Source organism: Triplophysa dalaica, chromosome 2 (assembly GCF_015846415.1).
Source record: "Triplophysa dalaica isolate WHDGS20190420 chromosome 2, ASM1584641v1, whole genome shotgun sequence".
Lineage (NCBI taxonomy): Eukaryota > Metazoa > Chordata > Actinopteri > Cypriniformes > Nemacheilidae > Triplophysa > Triplophysa dalaica.
The window spans coordinates 3,207,134-3,228,970 of record NC_079543.1 but is presented as its reverse complement, the minus strand read 5'-3'; the positions used below and the strand labels follow the sequence as shown (position 1 = coordinate 3,228,970).

At 35.1% G+C, this 21,837-nt stretch overlaps 1 protein-coding gene across 1 annotated transcript; it reads left to right on the top strand.

Moving 5' to 3' along the window:
• Positions 1–925: 925 nt before the first annotated feature.
• On the top strand, positions 926–20,795 carry LOC130436077 (uncharacterized). Its single transcript, XM_056766988.1, is given in 28 exon segments — positions 926–1,061; positions 2,014–2,138; positions 3,195–3,257; positions 3,362–3,425; positions 3,428–3,560; positions 3,562–3,641; positions 4,497–4,675; positions 4,760–4,924; positions 5,004–5,210; positions 5,291–5,523; positions 6,385–6,451; positions 6,520–6,611; positions 6,764–6,926; positions 7,027–7,057; positions 11,675–11,725; positions 12,222–12,602; positions 13,179–13,417; positions 15,595–15,657; positions 15,732–15,918; positions 16,019–16,138; positions 16,670–16,848; positions 16,933–17,094; positions 17,175–17,381; positions 17,461–17,693; positions 19,115–19,181; positions 19,261–19,352; positions 19,434–19,596; positions 20,691–20,795. Coding segments are annotated over 28 exon segments (3,927 nt in total). The 3' UTR covers positions 20,736–20,795.
• Positions 20,796–21,837: the final 1,042 nt, after the last annotated feature.

Here is a 21,837-nt window from a genome sequence, read left to right as displayed (position 1 = left end):
AATATTATCTGTGTGATATCTGTTTGCTTTCAAAGGATTATTTTTAACTTCAAAGTAAAGATGTTTGCATGGTCACGCTTCATAGGCAGAAAAGGAGCAGTACAGAGAAAAATCATATGCACTATATTTACATGGCAAATTTCTTCCCTCACGTCCTATTGTCTTTATTTGTCAGGCAAGTCACGCAAACAAAGATACCAAAGTAAACACGTCAAAAACATTCTTTGGATTAAATTTGCTTACATGACAGACAAAAAAATAGTTGTTCAGAAACAAGCTTGAAACAAAAATATTGTTCACCACCCTGTTGCTTTTGGGTAAGGATCACAAGGTGTAAGCTCAGGTAAGATCTTGTTTTTCCTGATAGTGGTCTTATGATACAACGTTTATTTGGTGTACCGACTTAATACCAGCGTTCATGTAGAATGTTTGTGTTCAATTTGTGTACTTCAGGTAAATTCAGCTCAGCTTTTCAGCAGAAATTTAAAGAAAGTGTTGCTTTACATGCAAAAAGAGATGGATTTTTTTTGTACAGATCTCAATGTGCCTCCACTTGCGAACTGTAGAATTGTACTAATTTTCACTGGTTAAAAACTAAATATGGCTCACTTTGCATTGCACTTTTTTCATTTAGTCCAAGAATCTAACCTTTTAAGAATATGAGCGAGAACAATTACTTTAATTTCACTTTTGAAATAGAAAAAACCTTCTGTGTTGGAGTAATAAAAAAGATCTCAGAAATGCAGAGTGTGCAGAATTTCATGACAGTTCGAGCTTGTTTAGGATGTAAAAATTGTGGGCTGGAAATGTGGCCAGAATGTTCGAATGCCAGGAACATGTGTTGAAAAAAATCTATGTGGTACACAAGTCCCTCTTTGGCTCAGTGGTGGACACCCCAAACTTGAGGATGGAGTGGTGACCAGAGATGTTTGTGGTCACTTTGACTATTACTGCTGTTATTACCACTCATCCCATTCGAGTCAAAGCCTGTCCAGACAATTATTATGTCTATGAGTTTGTCACACCAATTTACAACTACAGCTGTTCTGCATACTGTGCAGGTAATCATTAAGGGCCAAGTGGAAGCGGAGTGAGGTCCCTGCTCTAATTGTTTCATTTATTTATATTATTATTCATAACCCTTACCCTAATAATACTATTATTTGTTATTATCATATTTGTTCAGTCTATTCTAAAAGCAAGAATGCTTTGTCAACGAGTTGCAGAAGAAATGTTTTGAATGTCTTGGATGTTGTTTTCGATAAAAGCATTCTCTAAATTAATTATTTTAAAAGAAACATTGCATACTGTATACACAGATTCCTCCTGTTTTATCCATAAGTATAACCATATATAAGATCATGCTCCAACATTTTGCCTCAATGTGATGGACTTTCTGGCACATTATCCTGCAAGAAAGAGTGAACCTCAACCTCACATGTAAATGGTTTTATTTTAGTTTCGTTGTTGTGCAATATAGAAAAAACTGTTAATATGGGATATTTTATATTTAGCTATGCATTGTATATCAACGGATCCTGCAATACTCTTGTGTGTCAAATCCCGCGGGATTGCAGCCCTCTAGCCCTATTGTTGCTGCTTGCAGCTTTAATGTTTTACATAAATATCTCTTATTTATACATTTGTGTTTCAATAAATGCAGAAAAGAAACGGAATAAATTAAAACCATACGTTTTGATGATTTGCCCTTAGTTTATTCAACAAAGTATCGTTCAGCCCAAAAACTACTGCTTACAGCATCGTCTTTACAGTCAACAGTGATTCAGCCAGAGAGGCCAAAATAACAAAATCAAAGAAAATAATATGAAAATCTTAATGTAGTGAATCTTTTCAATTACTGCCACTAGGGGTGCTGTGTTATATTTGTACTGATAATTGTTTGATCAAGGCTTACTTAGATTGATTTGATTGTTCTTTATGAAAGAAGTAAGCTTTCTGACAAAATAATGTTTCTTTTGAAGATATTATTTCAATGTTTTAATGTCTCTTCAGACCCCTGCTACAACTACACTGTGATGAATGATTCAGAAGAAGAAGATCCACAAACTATTCTTCTTCATCCTCCATTTGTGACTCCTCTGTCAAGTGAGTCGGCTGGTATCGTCTTTATCTTAATGGTCAGAACGTTCAAATGTCAGAAACATGTGTTGAAAAAAATAAGTGTGGTGCTCATGTGCCACTGTGGCTTCGTGATGGACACCCCAAGAGTTGAGGATGGAGTGGTGACCAGACATGTTTGCAGTCACTGGGAAAACTAATGCTGCTTTTTCTGCTCATATCCCATCAGAGTCAAAGCCTGTCCAGACAATTATTATGTCTATGAGTTTGTTAAAACAATTCTGTGCGCCAGTGTATACAGTGTATACTTACTGTATATTTGCACCATTTGTAATTTCATATCTCTGTTTATTTATTGCGTCTCATCACAAACTTTCAGATGTTGGCAGAGAAAACAAAACCTACACAACTGTCACACCAGCGATCAGCACTATTGGTGAAATATTGTTTTGTTTTCTGGAATCAGGAGATTGTAGCGTTCAGTAGATGTGAGCACTGTGTTTAGATGTGAAGTTTCATTAAACAGGACTCCAAGAAGGAAGTTATCAAACACTTGTAAAGTGTTTGATAACTTCAATGTAAAGACACAATGTAAAGACCATTCTGTGAAAAGACAACCTTGACTGATTTCAGTATTAAAAATAATTTTCAATATTAAAAAAAAATAAACATTTGAGCTCATAAGAGAGATCATAGAATATAAAGCTGTATTAACAGAAAGGGTCACATTTGTTAATGATGTCCATTCTCAAAATGTTCTCATGGAAATGCATCCTATTGGTTTGTCACATGTGTTTGTATTTTAATATTGTGTTTATGCACACTTTTAGGCTTAAATATAGAACTGCTTACCAATCTCACAGTAAGTTTATCAAATTTTCCATTCTTCAATTTTAATTGGCTTACAAATTGACTGTAGTGGTTTGTTAAAGCGCAAATATAAAACGTGTGTTATTTATTTTGTTACAATAATAGCTTGTTTGTACTGTGGATATGGATGAATAAATTTGTATTCTCTTTAATACATTATAATAAAATATATATATATATATATATAGACCGTGAGGAATATCATCAATAAAATAATAAATATGATGTGGCGTTTTTGTTCACAGGGAAGCTCTTTTGTAAAGAATCTACTCCACCAGATAGAGAATATAACAGTCCTCCCTTTAACTGTAAGCCTGTCGGTTAAAAATGACAAAATAAAATAATCAAATGCTCATAACATCTTAAGAATCAATTAGAATTATTAAAATTTACTTTTTCTCTTCTGCCTCAGACTGTGACCAATCTTTTGGACCTGCTCTTTAACACATCAGAGAAGATTTCCAACTATTCATTAGGTGACCCCATAAACTAGCATCAGAAGGAATCCAGGTGTTGAAAGCCACCGAGAAGTTGGTCTCCATGTTGGTGGATCCAACCGACACTTTTGACAATATCAGTTTTATTCGTGATTCTGTAGTGACACGACTATTTGACTCAAACTCAGCTCGACACAACAAATGCATCTGTGGACATTGATCTCATTGGGATTGTCAAGAACAACAATGAAACGGGTACGTAAAAACAAAATAACTAAACAGAACTCTTTAGTTCAACATTTCAAAAAATGCTTTTCTGAACCTTTGGTCAACATACTGTGAAGATCTTTTAAGCCATAATAATGTGTTCGGACCATATAAAATATGGACGTAGTGTCCGTTATGTCACCTGTAGATTTGTGAAGAGTAAAAATGAAGCCTAAAGTAGACAGAGCCAGTCGTCGCCACCTTAGCATCGCGTCATTGCGCATCACTCCCGGAAAATCGGAAATGGGCAAAGTGGCAGAACGTGGGTGAAGCTGACATGGCTGATTGCTGAAACAAAAATGTGCATGTGACAGCTAAATGGACACCTGTCACTCAAGTTGACACGCCCTTAATTATGCAGAATTTAAGGCTAAACAGATAATCTAAACGGATGAGTTATAACCCACCCCCCGCACAGTTGTCATGAAGGGCAAAATTACATATATAGATCAAAAGATTTTTTGTACCAGGCTGTAAACAACGTTGGCATTTTAACATGGGGCTCAATGAGACTCTGCTCTGTTTTGGAGCCATCCTCTAGCGGCCAGTCGTTGAATTTTGCTGTATCAGTAACTTCTGTGTTGGTGTCACGAGAGAGAAACCAGAAGTTTGCCCCTTGGTAAGAACAAGTAAAAAGGAAACACAAAATGGCACGCAGAAAGCAAAATCATGGTTGGCATTCCTTCAAAACTTTTAAACAGAAACCTTTAAAAAATCGAAAATATTCAGGACGCCAGAAGTTCACCACTAGAAATGTCTTCAGTGTGCCAAATTGAAAATGTGTATTATGTTTTAATAAAAATGTTTTGCTTCTATGTCTCTGTTACCCAGGATCAGGATCAGCTGCTGTGGCGTTCATGAGCTACACCACAATGGAGAATCTACTGAAGGCAGAATTCTTCAACACATCAGATATCACATCAGTTAAAACCATGATGTCCACTGTCATCTCAGCTACTCTTCCAAAAACCACCAACAAACAGCTCACAAAACCAGTCAACTTCACCCTCAAACACATCAGAGTCAGTTCTTCTCTTTTTCTTTCTTTGTTTTCAACACAACTAATGACTAATGAAAACACATGAATATTTTCTCTTCATGTGAAGGAGTTTGTGTCTGGAGGGAATATGTCGTGTGTGTACTGGAACATCACTGAGTGGATTGTAGATGGTTGTTCTGTTTTAGACACAAACAGCAGCTACACTGTGTGTTCATGTGTTCATCTGTCAACATTCGCTCTCATCATGCAAACCAGCAGCACAGCAACAGAGGTACACGTGACATTTATATCATCTGATAATACAAAGATGATGAATGAAGTGGGAATTCTGCTTTAATGTTTTTTCTCAGGATGATCCACTGATGGAAGCGTTGAATTTAGTGGCTGTGCTGGTGGGTCTGGTGTTTAATAGTTTGGCTCTGTTGACTTTTGGTTTCTGTCGATGGAAACCTGGAGTGAACAATGTGGCTCGAATCAACCTCTGCATCAGTCTGCTGTCTGCTCATCTTCTGTTCTTACTCACACAACGCTTCCTCAAACTCATCGAACCTCACCAGGTGACAATTATTACACCAGATCATATTTATATTTAATACTTTTATATTTAAAGGATTTAATATTCTCTCTCTCTCTTCAGGTGTTGTGTAATGTGCTGTCAGGATTTCTTCACTTTCTCTTTCTCTCCTGCTTTGTGTGGATGTTCATTGAAGCTGTGCTGCTCTACATCTGTGTGAAGAACCTATCACAGATCAGCTCCAGACAGAGGGCGGTGCTTAGCAGCAGCTTCATGATTGTGATTGGATATGTGATTGCTCTGGTTATAGTGGGCGTGTCTGTTGGATTGGTTCCTGAGGGCTACGGCAGTGGCAAGTAAGTTAGATGGGTGTCTTTTATTAATGGGTAGTCCGGTTCTTTTCCGCGAACCAGATCTTTCGGACAGTTTGCTGTTTTTATGAACCGGTTAAAAAGACCGGTTCAACGATTCTTTTACGCCCTTACCTAATGTAATGACGTTCATTTGCCATGACGTAATCCATCAAGTCTATCATCCCGCCGGCTGGGATAAAAATGCTCTCAGCACATTGAAATATATAAATCAGTAATCATAACATCTGTCAGTTAACACATCATTGTCATGATCTGACACGTTTCTTACATTTATGTTTTGCAACTAAACACCCTAACACCTGCACAGTGATGTGCAAACTATGATGTTTCAAGTCTTAAAGATATGAAGTGAAGTAATCTTCATCCTTGTTTTACAGAAACGATCCATGCATGATCCAATACGGTTCATTTGATATCAATTAAACCTACATTTCGCCAGATTGCTGCACAGTCCAAGGCTCGTAGCATTAATATTTCCTATGTGCTTCATATTATCACACCTATGATGTTCAATAAAATATCGGACGTTCAAGCTTTCTATCCTCAGTTAATTTGAGTACTGTTGGAGTAATTGAATAATGAATTTATTTCGAGTCAGGTGAACTATCATACACGCCAGAAAGATTAGTAATTTAAGTAATTTGTGATTAAGTTCTTAAACTGAATCATTCAGTTCGTGTCTCCACTGAGTCGCTGAGCCGGATTGAATCGGTTCACTAAAAAGAACCAGTTCAAAAGAACGATTAGTTCGCAGACCAGACATCACTATTCTCTTCATACTTTTTACAATGAACACCTGAAATAGTCTTTATAAAAATGAATTCAATATTTTCTGCTAAACAGATGCTGGATTAAGGTGGAGAAACGCTTCATCTGGAGTTTTCTGGGACCTGTTTGTGTCATTCTTGCTGTATGTTTTAGTTTTGGATGATTTTCACCAGCAGAAGACAATGACAATTCTTCACTGTTTTCCTGCAGATAAACTTGATTCTCTTCATCAAAATCATCATCAGTCTGAACTCAACTCTCACAAAGTTGAACGCTGAAGTTTCACAGATGAAACAAACCAAGTAACAAACATTGTATCTGAAACACTTTAAAGAGAGAAACACATGAACACATGAACACATGAACACATGAACACATGAACACATGACACATTAACACATGAACACATGAACACATGAACATATGTGCATTATTTGTCTTTCTCTCTCTTCAGGATTATGGTTTTTAAAACACTGGCTCAGTTTATGGTTCTTGGTTGTCCCTGGATTCTGGGTTTCTTCACTGAAGACAATAAGATGATGGAGATTCTCTTCCTGATCCTGAACTCACAGCAAGGAACCTTCATCTTCCTGATCTACTGTCTCCTCAATAATGAGGTGAAACAAGATTCTTTCTTTAGTCATATTCTACATGAAGTTTACTTCATTTTAATGGCAACTTTTGTTCTGCTCTTTTTTTTATCTCATTCTTATTCAGGTCAGACAGCAATATGTGAAGAGGATGAGATGTCTCTGTCTTTGACTCAAACCAAAAAGCACAAAGATTTTATTCAGTAAAGTAAAAATATCACTGTGGTACATTTGATTTTAGATTTGACATGCACAGTCTCCATTCTGTAAAAGTTGTTGATGAATATGTTGTGTATATATATTTTTAGAGCTGTCAGCTGATCAATTCCCTTTTTATTAATATTGTTATTTTCTGGGAGTTTATAAGGTCATGTATTGTTTTGTTTTTTCTTAGATGATAATCCGTGAAAATTTGGAGTGATATACAGTTTTACACACTTTCTTCTTATAGACCACTTCGGATGAAGTAAACACCGCCGGTTTAACACTGGTCCACAGGAAAGTCCTGTTTTACACGACACAAACGTATGAATAAAATACAACCAACTGAACTTTAAAAAAACCTAATCAAAATTTTAATCAAATATATTTAAGATTCAATTATATATATTAGATTTAAAAATAAAATAAATATAAATGGAAGTGGAAATCCATCTGGATCAGTGTTTACATCTAATGAATTGATATGTAATGCACTATTTTATCTTTCAATATTAAGAATTTAAAATATATCTTTATCTTTCTTTTTAGCAATGCCATTTTAAACAGTCTTTTTATAAAAAAATGACCATTCATCACCTCAAAAGTGATTTTAGTTAAAAGAACTGATGTTCATGATGGAGTTTTTTGTGTCAACTCAATTTAGCAAGTTTTCTAGAAACAGTGATTGTATTTTTCCAGGCAACAGTTATCAATCACATATCCAAAAGAAGCCTTAAGATTACTAATGAAAAAAAAAATTATTTCAAAAGATATGTGCGTGTATTTCACCTGCTTTTGAGACACTGACCATACAGTATGGAAATGAAGGGTTGAATTCACAAATGAATCGAAACTCAGATGAGGAAGAGTCGGACCATAAAACATCCATAAATGCTGGCCATCACCATAACCAGATAACAAGCAACCATTGAATCAATGTTGATGAAGGAATATTTAAAAAAAATAGTGCCTCAATGTTATTTGAAATGTATATTAATTCAATGGCAATTAAATGGCAGTGAATCAAATTAACTGTGACAATGATAAAAAGCAATAAAAAAACACAACAGCAATCCCACAACAGGAAGTCAACTGCAAATAACAATATCTTTGTCTTTACAACATATTCAATTGTCATTCTGACGCAGAATGAAATGTGTAATCCAGTCGTCTTAATGTGATAAGTCTCTGTGTGTGTATACATTTGAATTCGGAACGGTGAATGTGGTTGTAAACTTTCTTATCAGGCTGATGGACAGATAACTCTGTTCTATAAACTCTCCACTCACACATCATTTACTCAGTTGACTGTTCTGATGGTTTCGGGTGAAGAACGCCACATGTGAACTCAGGTAAGATCTTGTTTCTCCTCATAATAAACCTAATAATGCACTACCAGCGGCATTCATAAAGAATTGCTGTTGTGATTTCATGTAGTGAAAAAGAAATTCATCTTAAAGGCACAGGGTCTTTATTTACTCACGCTTAAGGTGTTCCAAACCTGCATGAACTTCATTAACTATGGTAGTCAATGGTAGCCAAGAACTGTTTGGCTACAAGCATTCTTCCAAATATCTTTCACTGTTTTCATCAGAACAAAGAAATTGGAAAGTTTGGAAAATCACAAGGGTGAGTAAATGAAGACAGTATTTTTATTTTTGCCTGATCTGTCCCTTTAAGTGGATCAACACATTGGATTATTAAAAGTAATGCTGTTGAATGTGATGAGTTTTATCAATAGCATTGTATTCTTTACAGACATTTAAAACAACGAATATTTTGGATTAAAGAATAATCCTTATGAAAATGAACTATTATTTTTGTGTTGATTAGCAAACAATGATTTTACTATTGCTGCCATGGCTTTTTGGTTTTAACTGTAGTAAAACCACCATCAATTGTCCTAAAGGAAAGACTCCTGTATTACACACAGCTGTTGCATGAGGTATGTGTGATGCACTGAAAAGTCAAATAAAAAAGCAGAGGCGGAGAGCACTTAGAGTAGTTCACTTGAAAGTAAGCCCACATTGACTTTCCATAGTCATTTTTATTCTTGAAAGTTAATGGAGGCTAATTTTGAGGTGAATCACTCCTTTAAGTGTTTTTTCTTGTACTTTCTTTGAAGTATCTTTATAAGTGTTTTTCCTTTGACAAAATTACTTCAATACATTTAAATTATTATGTCATATTTTTACTCCAAGACATTTCGTAAAAAATATCTCACAAGTTTGTTTCCCTTTAATACAGATTTTAGGCACATTCAAAACCCAGTACTTTCATTCCCTTAAAAGTAAAATGACAAGAAGAAAAGGTTCAAGATTTGAGATTGTACTGAAGTATTAAAATGTAAAAAATATTTTTGGAAATGTAGTGAGGTCAAAAGTGCGATATATGGTTTGTGATGTTTCCAAAGAAAAAGCACTCTAAGAAAATAAAGATATTTAAAAATGTTCTTGACAGTAAATAAACTCTGAAAATAGTAAGCAAACTGAATGCCTTACAAAACGCTTTATAAGATGTCTCATACAGAAACTGATGTAGGTTGAGTATGTCAGTAGAATTTAGTACTTTTCTAACACTATATTTGATTGTTTTAGGTCTCAGTGAAATCAATACGTTTATTTTCATCACCCTACAGGAGTGGTTTTCAACTGGGGGGCTGTGGGCAACAGGGGGGCCCCAGCTGACTTCCAAGGGTACCCCAAGTTGACCAACATTTTAAAATGAGACAAAATTAGCATTGAAATACAAAAAAAGAAAACCAAGATATTTCTTATTATTCGGTCAATTTTTATACTTTTTTACAATTGAAAACACTGGGGGGACTTGAAGTGAAAAGACTGAGAATCCCTGCCCTCTAGTAACATAATAAAACTGTTAGACATTAAAAACAATAATAAGAAGTGAAGTTATTTGCAATTTAGGACAGTTCTATGAGTTTAAAGGGATAGGACATTTTATGACTTCTGCAGTACACAAATTAAGATATTTTGAAGAATGGTTATAACTGAACAACTCGTGGTACCTACCCATTGATTTGCATTGGTTTTGTCTCTGTACAATAGAAGTGAAAGGTTACCGTTTGTTTTGCTTGTCTAAGTTCGTGTTCTGCAGAAAAAAAACAAAATGTCCTACAGGTTTGAAAGGACAAGAGAATGAGTAAATGATGACAGAATCTTCCTTTTTTGGCGAACTATCCCTTTGAGTGTAGAGCTGAAGTTTGACTCCGGCTTGGAAATCCTACAGAGTTTCTGTGTTCATAATCAAAAGCAAAGTTTATTTGTTTTGTCTTTACATTCTGAAGAAACTCATCCGCTGGATTTGGAAAAATATTTACATGCTGCTCTGTCAAAAATGTTATCTACCCTTCTGAAAAGTGAGTTTGTTTTCTTGCCATGATTTGCATTTATAAACAGGGATATCATGTAAATAATATGAAGCGCAAGTTTTGTAAATAATTGACTCGATGAATGATTCATAGATAGTTTTTTCCTCTCTTGATTTGTCTTTAAAGTACAATTCAGTCCATTGCTGATGTGACATCTTTGTTTCTTTATATAAGTATTTATTTCATAATCAAAATGAGTAAAGGTACATTAATGAAATCATTTATATTATTTGACCTTTCATTTCTATATTCTTAAATGCTTTTCTGTGTGTTTCATTTCAGGTTTTATAATAGCACTTTTTACTGTTGTCTCTCTTTTGCCGGGTAAGTGAGTCAGATGTATTTTCTTGCTTGTTCTGTTTTAAGCAAACGCTGACCACAAATAATGGTGGTTTTTAATTCAGTGGTTGCTTTTTAAAAATACAAGAATTGTGTAAGTTTATGTTTAAAAACAACCACAAAAAAGAAATAAAAAGTCTGCCAATGAGATAGGAAAAATCATCTTGAATTTGGTTCCTGAATACTGTCTGCTAATGTGATGTGACCCGGTCAAACTATGGTGATGAGACAGTTATACAATCTTTGTGTATTTAAGCCACGTGTCCTTACTCTTATAGAGTAGAACTTAAAATATCCAAAACCATTCATTATTTGGTACAAAACCTAACATAAATAAATGCATCGAAACATTTTTATTTTTCATGAATGTTTTTATTGAACAGATCATGTCTCTGGTGACCCCTGCAACAATTACACTGTGATGAATGATTCAAGAAGATCCACAAACTATTCTTCTTCATCCTCTATGTGTGACACCCCTGTCAACTGGGTCAGCTGGTATCGTCTTTATCTTAATGGTCAGAACGTTCGAATGCCAGAAACATGTGTGCCAATATCCAGATGTGGTACTAATGTTCCACTGTGGCTCAGTGATGGACACCCAAAACCTGAGGATGGAGTGGTGACCAGACATGTTTGTGGTCACTGGAACAATTACTGCTGTTATTTCATGTCATATCCCATTCGAGTCAAAGCCTGTCCAGATAATTATTATGTCTATGAGTTTGTTAGACCAACTGTATGTGACAGTGCATACTGTGCAGGTAATGATATTAAATATTCAATTTAAATGTGTCTATACATGTTATGTTTGTGTCTTTGTTCATTAACTTCTTCAATCTTTCAGACGTTCAGAGCATAAACGCCATCAATGTGACATCAGGGATCCTCTCTACTGGTAATGTAAAGTGTTGTGTTTTCTGTGGTGTTGTGAGTGGATTACAGTTAAATGAGTAAACGTGTTCTGCAGACGGTCTGCTTGATGTGTCAATTAAATATTGAATCTAAACCATAAATGTGACTCTGTCTGTGAAAACCCTGCAGCTGAATTAGTTTTATGGTGATTTGCAATTTTCAACATAAATCATCATACAAAATGTAAAGAACATTCTGTGAAAAAAATAACCTAAACATCTTTAATATACTGAGATTATAGTGAAACTATGGCTGATGTTCTTTATCTCTAAACTACATTTTGAGATTTTTTCACAGACTGGGTCACAAATCTGAACATCTTTCCTCTTGTTTTGTGTCTGTAGTGAATCTATTGAAATATTGATATTGACTGTAAGACTTGTGTTTTATATCTACTGCTTATTGTTAAAATTTATCTTTTTTCTAATTTATTTTATTTAAAAGCAAGGGTTTGGGATAACAGTGTTTTCTTTGAACAGATCATGTCTCTGTTGACCCCTGTAACAACTACACTGTGATGGATGATTCAAGAAGATCCACCAACTATTATTCTTCATCCTACATGTGTGACGCCTCTGTCAACTGGGTCGGCTGGTATCGTCTTTATCTTAATGGTCAGAGCGTTCGAATGTCAGAAACATGTGTGCCAACATCCAGATGTGGTTCTGATGTTACACTGTGGCTCAGTGATGGACACCCAAAACCTGAGGATGGAGTGGTGACCAGACATGTTTGTGGCAATGATGGCAGTTACTGCTGTTATAATCAGTCATATCCCATTCGAGTCAAAGCCTGTCCAGACAATTATTATGTCTATGAGTTTGTTACACCACCTTACAACTTTTCTGCATACTGTGCAGGTAATTCTACTTTAAGTCTGTCTTCAACAATCATACACCCGTCTTTAAACACATGAGACTTTGGCTTTGATTATCCAGATAGCAAACAAACGTAATGTTACAATTGTTGATTTGTCCGTGTTAATGGAGTTGAATCAACATCACTTTTGAAACTGCAATTAATGTTGAAAATTGTTTAAATATCATTGTAAAAATAATAGTGATGGCATTGAATCAATGTTATGATGTGATGTTGCTTCAAATGAAGCATAACAACTACAATCACACAACCTGAAATCAACAGCAAATAATAGAAGAACACAATAAATCTGTTTTGATCCAGATGAAAATAACAAACACTAAGTTCACAAACACCATTATCTCCTTCACTTATTACAAACCACTTTACTTTTTCCTCTTGTTAAAACAGCAATATTGTGTTTATTCTCAATAACAGCTTGTGTACATGTGTGAATGGTATTGTTGTTAAAGTTGTTTAATGCTTTGGGGAGATGTTAGTTTGGACAAATGTTTCATGTACAGTAGATGAGATAAACAAAGGGTCTAAATAAAAAAAAAAATGGTTTCTTTGAACAGATCATGTCTCTGTTGACCCCTGCAACAACTACACTGTGATGGATGATTCAAGAAGATCCACAGACTATTCTTCTTCATCCTCCATGTGTGACAGAGATGTCATCTGGGTCGGCTGGTATCGTCTTTATCTTAATGGTCAGAGCGTTCGAATGTCAGAAACATGTGTGCCAACAAACAGATGTGGTTCTGATGTTACACTGTGGCTCAGTGATGGACACCCAAAACCTGAGGATGGAGTGGTGACCAGACATGTTTGTGGTCACTGGAACAATTATTGCTGTTATTATCAGTCATATCCCATTCGAGTCAAAGCCTGTCCAGACAATTATTATGTCTATGAGTTTGTTAATCCAACTTCATACTACTGTGGTGCATACTGTGCAGGTAATTCTTGTATTTTTGTGTGATTCTCACACCTTCTATTTGTGATGTGTGTTCATTAACTGCATTTCATCAAAAACCTTTCAGATGTGGACAGCATCAACCAAACCTTCACAACTGTCGCACCAGCGATCACCACAACAGGTAATGAAATGTGTTGAGTTGTCTGTTGTGTTATATTGAGGATTAATTTGCACAATGTTACCGCTCATGATGTTGTTCTTTCATAGCTCAAGAGATTTGATGGAGATCTCAGTTGTGTTTAATTTAAATATCGACTTTGTCTGAGATGTTTCTCCTTAAAATTCTTTAGGAAAAATAAATGGCACCAAATGAGACAATTAATCAAATACGATCAAACACAGACAGTCACACGGTTTTAGATCTCACCAGAGAAGAATAAAACTTATCTTATCACAACAAACCATCACCATTGTCTCTTTATTTCTGTCATACGTGAACAAAAGCGCTTATCGCATTATTGGGGTCCTTGAGTTTGGTTCTTGTGGATTCATGTTTTTTTTTCAATTTAAATAATTCAAATAAAAAATTATATTTTGTTGGTGCTTTTACCGCACCTCTCGAACATATTTATGGTGTTTGTGTTGTTGTTGAATTCTGCTCTGGTGAGATCTTAACAAGTATGTTTTTATTGTTCTAACACAGTCATCCGCAAAAAAGTATTTAGTCAGCCACCAATTGTGCAAGTTCTCCCACTTAATAAGATAAGAGAGGCCTGTAATTTTCATCATAGATAAAAATTTAGTAATATTAGTTTATATAACCGACAACAGTTCATCTAATTATTATGAATGATAAATATTGAATAATTAAACACTAAATACGACTTATTCAGAGAAGCTTGAATTGATATAAAAATGGTCAGAAACATGAGATCAAATCAATTGCTTTTATTGTCCACATAACAAACGTCTACAAAACCCCTTTGTGACAATAAACACAAGATTCATGTGATGTCACCATTATTGTGAACATTGTTAAGTTCAGTTGAGCTCTAGACTCTTGCAGGTAGCAAATTCCTTTCTCTTTTATCAATCACAGCTGTGTTCCACGTGCCACAAGAGTTTATTTCAGTTGTAATATAATACATAATAAAAGTTAACGCATTTTTGTATATTCAAGTGTTATTTAAACAGTATATGGGTTTGAGAAAGATTTTACAATGAATTGCCAAAAAAAAAAATTACCACGAGATGTGCCATGTAGAAATTTGTGTGTTCAGATTACACTTAGATATCGACAGTCATCATACAAACCTCAACAATGGTGATAATCATCAAACTAATTCACGTAAACTGCAATGCATGTTGGGAGTCATGAATGAGTTTAGTATAATGTTACCCAGCATGCATTGCAGCATGAAGCTTTCTTTTGTTGTGGAGTAAAAAGTATTATATGCTTTATAATGTAAGACAATACTAGAATGTATTATTTATTGGAAAGATGGCCAAAGGATTAATAAAGTAATTCAAAGACAATTAAAATAATCGTTAGTTGCAGCCCTAATATTTACTAAACGTTCCCTGTCAGCTGAGATATTTTAAAATGTTCAAAATGAACTGAAACATCTCTCATCAAATTGTACAGAATCCAGATTATTATCTACATTCATCAACATTTAGCTAATTTATCTCTTGTACTTTTATGCTTATAATTTCTCACATGTGGCCATAATTGATTATTATGTTCATGAATAGTTTCAGGTGTAAATATGACACAGCTGTCAAACTGCTCGGTAAGTTGACCAAATTTTCTACAGCAACTAGATTCTATCAATTCAAATTCAGCACATTTCATTGATGTAGTTTATGTCTGTATATTTTGTGTCATGTTCATTGATATCTTACTCTGTATGAAAGCAACAATAATAAACTTTATATTGCTTTCAACTGTTAGAAACAAAACAAAATAATTAACAAAATACTGTCTCCAAACATGAGTTTCATAACCCCCACAGACACTGAGGACCATCATAACTAAAATACTGAATATGCTTTTGTGTTTTTATCAACAGGAGACCTCATGCATACAGAATCTCCTTAACCAGATAGAGAATATTACAGTTCTCTCTTTAGATGTAAGTGAAACGTGAAAAAATATAATAATCAAATGTTGAGACATGTTTTCATGGTGTTTCTCTTTCTGCATTAGGATGTGAACAATCTTTTGGATCTGGTGTTTAATACTTCAGAGAAGATTTCCATCTCATCATCGAGTGACCCAAAGAAACTAAAGTTAGAAGGAAACCAGGTGTTAAAAGCCAGCGAGAAGCTCGTCTCCATGTTGGTGAAGCCGACAAACACTTATGACAATGTCAGTTTCACACTTGAGTCTGTAGGTAAGAGAGACACAACTATGACCTAAACTATAAAAAATATAACTGAAGTCATTTGCTTCATGGAATGTGAGAAATACTCTTTGATGTTTTTTGTTGACAGAGGCACAAGTCTTCATGGTTGGACCACAGGTCACATTAAATGAAATTCCTCAGCTCGACACAGCAAATGCATCTGTGGACATTGATCTCATTGGGATTGCCAAGAATAACAATGAAACAGGTTTGTAAAAATATATTGGTGTGATAGAAAGAACTATGGTAAGAGCATTGCGTTAACAACACAAATTTGTGGGTTTGATCCCAGGGGATTGCAAATACCTAAGTATAAATGTATAGGTTACTGCAAAGTAAGTCACTTTGGATAAAAGCGTCTTCCAAATGCATAAATGTAAATGTAAACTAAATCAAAGCAAGTACCTTCATGGTTTCACTTCATCAGCAAGAGCAAACATTAGGTGGAAAGGAGAAATTAAACTGCTGAAGAAAATAACGGGTTTTAAAAAATAGCACCAACACCTAAGCACAACAGCATTACTTTTATATGACAAATATTGAAATCCACCTGCATAGTCTGTATTAAAGCTTTAGTGTCCTGATTTATTATGAACAAAAAAGCATATTTTGGTGCTTTATACAATGTCATTGATTGAGATACTTGGTCCCCATGAGTGTAAACTCTTATGCCTGAGGTGGGGTCACCCTAAACCAAATGTTTTCTTTCTTTGTCTTTGTAACGCAGGATCAGGATCAGCTGCTGTGGCGTTTATGAGCTTGAACTCAATGGAGAATCTACTGAAGGCAGAATTCTTCTACACATCAGATAACACATCAGTTAAAACCATGATGTCCACTGTCATCTCAGCTACTCTTCCAAAAACCACCAACAAACAGCTCACAAAACCAGTCAACTTCACCCTCAAACACATCAGAGTCAGTTCTTCTCTTTTTCTTTCTTTGTTTTCAACACAACTAATGACTAATGAAAACACATGAATATTTTCTCTTCATGTGAAGGAGTTTGTGTCTGGAGGGAATATGTCGTGTGTGTACTGGAACATCACTGAGTGGATTGTAGATGGTTGTTCTGTTTTAGACACAAACAGCAACTACACTGTGTGTTCATGTGTTCATCTGTCAACATTCGCTCTCATCATGCAAACCAGCAGACCATCAGAGGTACAAGAGACATTTATATCATCTGATAATATAAAGATGATGAATGAAGTGGAAATTTTGATTTAATGTTTTTTTCTCAGGATCATGATCTGATGAAAGTGGTGAATTTAGTGGCTGTGTCGGTGGGTCTGGTATTTAATAGTTTGGCTCTGTTGACTTTTGCTTTCTGTCGATGGAAACCTGGAGTGAACAATGTGGCTCGAATCAACCTCTGCATCAGTCTGCTGTCGGCTCATCTTCTGTTCTTACTCACACAACGCTTCCTCAAACTCATCAAACCTCACCAGGTGACAATTATTACATCAGATCATATTTATATTTAATACTTTTTATTTAAATGATTTAATATTCTCTCTCTCTCTTCAGATGTTGTGTAATGTGCTGTCAGGATTTCTTCACTTTCTCTTTCTCTCCTGCTTTGTGTGGATGTTCATTGAAGCTGTGCTGCTCTTCATCTGTGTGAAGAACCTATCACAGATCAGCTCCAGACAGAGGGCGGTGCTTAGCAGCAGATTCTTGATTGTGATTGGATATGTGATTGCTCTGGTTATAGTGGGCGTGTCTGTTGGATTGGTTCCTGATGGCTATGGCAGTGACAAGTATGTTTGAATAATATTGTCAGTTGTTTGGATAAAGGAAATAATTCAACTGAACAAGTTACGCAATTAAGTGTTTGCGTGTAGAATAGAACTGTATAGTCATTGTTTAGGGAACAATGAAATACATTTTAGCTGCTCTCACGATTGTACAGTTAAAGAAATAAAATATATACAGTTGGATTTCAGAACAACCAAGACCTACATATATATAGCAGTATATACACACAAGGTACAGTTGTGTGAAAAAGTATTTGCCCCTTCCTTATTTTTGCATATTTGTCATGCTTTAATGATCCAGATCATCAAACAAATTTGTATATTACACAAAGAAAACCAGAGTTAATACAAAATGCAGTTTTTTAATGATGGTTATATTTTTTAAGGGAAAAAACAATCCAAACATTTCTGACCCTATGTGAAAAAGTAATTGCCTCCTAAACCAATCACAACCCGCTGAGGGCGCATGACTCAAGGAAAACGGCTCTGCGCAGACCGACTGTACTTTTCCAAGTTTTAATAAAGGCGATCAAGCTTGTTCCTGGCACAACAACGGTGCAAATTCATGAATTACACCATTATTTTAGACTTTATTTCACTTACACGTGCATCCCGCTCTTCGTCTGCCATGCTTGATTGTGGATTGATTAACGTGCGGTTTTCCTTGAGTCCTGCGTCCTCAGCGGGTTGTGATTGGTTGAATGGTAAGCTTGAATCTGATTGGCTAAAGAGTACGACAACCCATGTCGGAGGGATTGCGTTGCCAGGAGAGTCTCAAAAAACACACGCACACGTCCAAGGCGATTCACACTTGAGTGACGATTTGCAAATTCGCATAACAAGACAAACGTGTACATTTTAACCTTTCGAAAGTTTTGTGCGCAGTTGTATGTTTGCGAAACGTACTTTGTGAGAAAATAGTTTTGTTTTACGAACGTGAATTGCTTTTCGTAAATGTAAATATATACTATGTGCACGTAAATTAGATTTTATGCATGCGAAACTGTTTACGCATGTGTGTATCTTGTTTTACGTGTGAATAATTAATGAGACTAAAATCGCTCCATAGGTTATTGCACCTTTATAGGAGTTTTAGTTTGGTTGGGATTGTGTAAGTGATTATGTATTTAAGCATCTAACTGCTCAGGGATAGAACCAGTTTTTCAGTCTGTTGGTTTTGGTTTTTATCCATGTGTAACTTCTCCCAGAAGGAAAGGGGGAGAACAAATGATGTATAGGGTGAGCAGGGTCTTTTGATATGCAGTTAGATGTCATTGACTATGGGCAGTGACATACCAGTCACACGCTCAGCTGTCCTCACTACCCTCCGCAGGTCCTTTCTGCTCTGTTTTATAAAGCTTGTCAAACCTGCATCAAAATCGCTCACAATATTATTTCATTTAGTGTTTTTTCCTGTTAACCAGATGCTGGATTAAAGAGGAGAAAGGCTACATCTGGAGTTTTCTGGGACCTGTTTGTGTCATTCTTGTGGTATGTTTTAGATTCATACCATTTGAAATAATTTAACCACTGGAAGAGAATATTATCCTTACTGGGTTTTCTTTTTCAGATAAACACGATTCTCTTCATCAGTATCATCATCAGTCTGAATTTAACTCTCTCAAAGCTGAACGCTGAAGTTTCAGGGATGAAACAAACCAAGTAAGAAACATTGTGTTTGAAGCACTTTAAAGAGAGAAACACATGAACACATGTGCATTATTTTTCCTTCTCTCTCTTCAGGAGGATGTTTTTTAAAACACTGGCTCAGTTTGTTGTTCTTGGTTGTCCCTGGATTCTGGGTTTCTTCACTAAAGACAATAAGATGATGGAGATTCTCTTCCTGATTCTGAACTCACAGCAAGGAACCTTCATCTTCCTGATCTACTGTCTTCTCAATAATAAGGTGAGTCGTCACTTAAAGCGGTGGCCTCTGGTAAAAACCTCTGGTATTGCAAACTAGATGTACACATCTCTTTATCTCCCACATTTATTCTCTGAGAATAACAGTCAAACTTGTCCATGCATTAATCTACTTCTTATTTTCCCGTGAACAGTTAAATACATATTTTGAAACCATCATTTAAATTCCCTTCAATTCTGACTTCTTGTTGTCTCTACAAATGAACACTGAACACAAGTTACAAATGGTCAATAACTGTCGGAGCCCTTTTTGAGTCTACATACAAACCGCATGTTGGAACTAAAATGGCGGTAACTCATGAATACTTAGTGTTGGTCTCGTTTGAAAAAAGAAAAGTAGCTGATTATTGCTAAAAAAAATCACACACACAAAAAAAAATTATTAAAGGTATGTTGTTAGCTTTATTGTAAAAATAAATAAAAACGTTTATGTTTTCTTTGGTTGAAAAATACATTTAAAAAATGCAGGTCGCCAAAGGATATAAAAAACTAAGCACACTCTTTATAAAAAAATAAGCAATTACTCTCCCTACAGTTATTATAAAAAACACCAAATAAATCTGTATTCTCGAGTCTAAGACCTTTCCAATGATATATTGTTTGTCAACAGGATTCATTGGTCAAAGATTAAGTAAAAGTGCAATAATGATTTTTGTTAGATTGATGATCACTTGTATTACCATATTTTAACTAGCATATTCACATCATGGTTAAACTATTTTTATAGTGAGATCATTATCATTTATGTATACTATGGATCTACTGCACAAAACTAAGAAATACCATGATCAACCCAGGGCAAAGCATCTGATTTTGGTGATGTCTCGGTTCTTTAGGATTAATGCCTTGTTCTTATCAACTGTCCAGTTGTTGTGCTTGTAAACATCTGTAATGCTGAATGTTTCATTTGAAAGTGATTTGTGAAGAAGGTGACATCTAGTGGAGAAGACAAGTAACAGCGCACACATTCATCACATTTTGTGTTTGCAGAAATAAATTCAGAAAAAAAGCTATTAAGTTTCTGAGATTTCAAGTTTAAACATATAAATTCATTCTTCTCATGTCATTCTTGTTCAGGTCAGACAGCAGTATGTGAAGTGGATGAGCGCTCTCTTCCCCTGATGCAAATCCAAAACCACCAAAGACGCCCCCATTAAACGCTGAGGACCAGACTGATAGTCAAGCACATACTGAAGTTATTCTTTATTAAAAAAGTGACTTCATTCATACAGTAAAATACAACTACAGCAGAATCAATGAGTTTAGATTTCTCATACTCTCTCTCTCTCTTTAGATGTAGGCCTAAATGTCAGTGAAGAACGTGTTATATAAGTCATACTTTAACGGTGTAAATCTAATTAATCCTTTGGCATTGTGAAAATGAAGAGCTACATTTTAATTTAGGATTAAAATTATGATTTCAGAGTTTAAAATATGTATACGCTTTTATTTATTATAAGCCTACATTTTATTTATTTATTATATAAACTACAGTTGTTTTTATTTGTTATATTTTTTTATATGTTATTGTATTTATTGTAACATTTTCAGACTTAAAAAATAATAAAAATGATTGTCTAGGTCAACAAGTTTCCAGATCACTTTTTCCAGTTTGCTTTTTATATTAATACTATTTAGACCAGGGGTGGGCAATCCTGGTCCTGGAGGGCCGCAGCTCTGCAGAGTTTAGCTCCAACACACATGATTCAGCAAATCAAGAGCTTCAGTATCAGTGTTTCCAAATCCTGATCCTCAGGACATGACTCCCAGAATGTTTTAGATGTGTCTCTGTACAAAAAACACCTGATTTAACTCATCAGTCTACTTGAAGAATGTTTGAAATATCAATGAACACACTCATGAGCTGAAACTGGTGTTTCATATACACTGAAAAAATGTGGAGTAGGATTTACTTGGAAAAAGCTAGAAACAGATTTTCCTCAAATAATGAGTATAAATGACAATCAAAATTTTTACATATTAACATATTAATTTTACTTTTCTGACTGACTTAGACATCAACATTGGTGACAATCATCAAACTACTTCAAATAAACAGATCAACTGCAATACATGCTGGGAGTCAGGAATGAGTTTATACTATGATGTTACCCAGCATGCAATGCCACATGAAGTTTTATTTTCTTGATTGACACTGATTCTTCATGTGTTTCACCTCAAAGATGACTTCAAATATTGCATACAAAAATTATGCAGAACGATT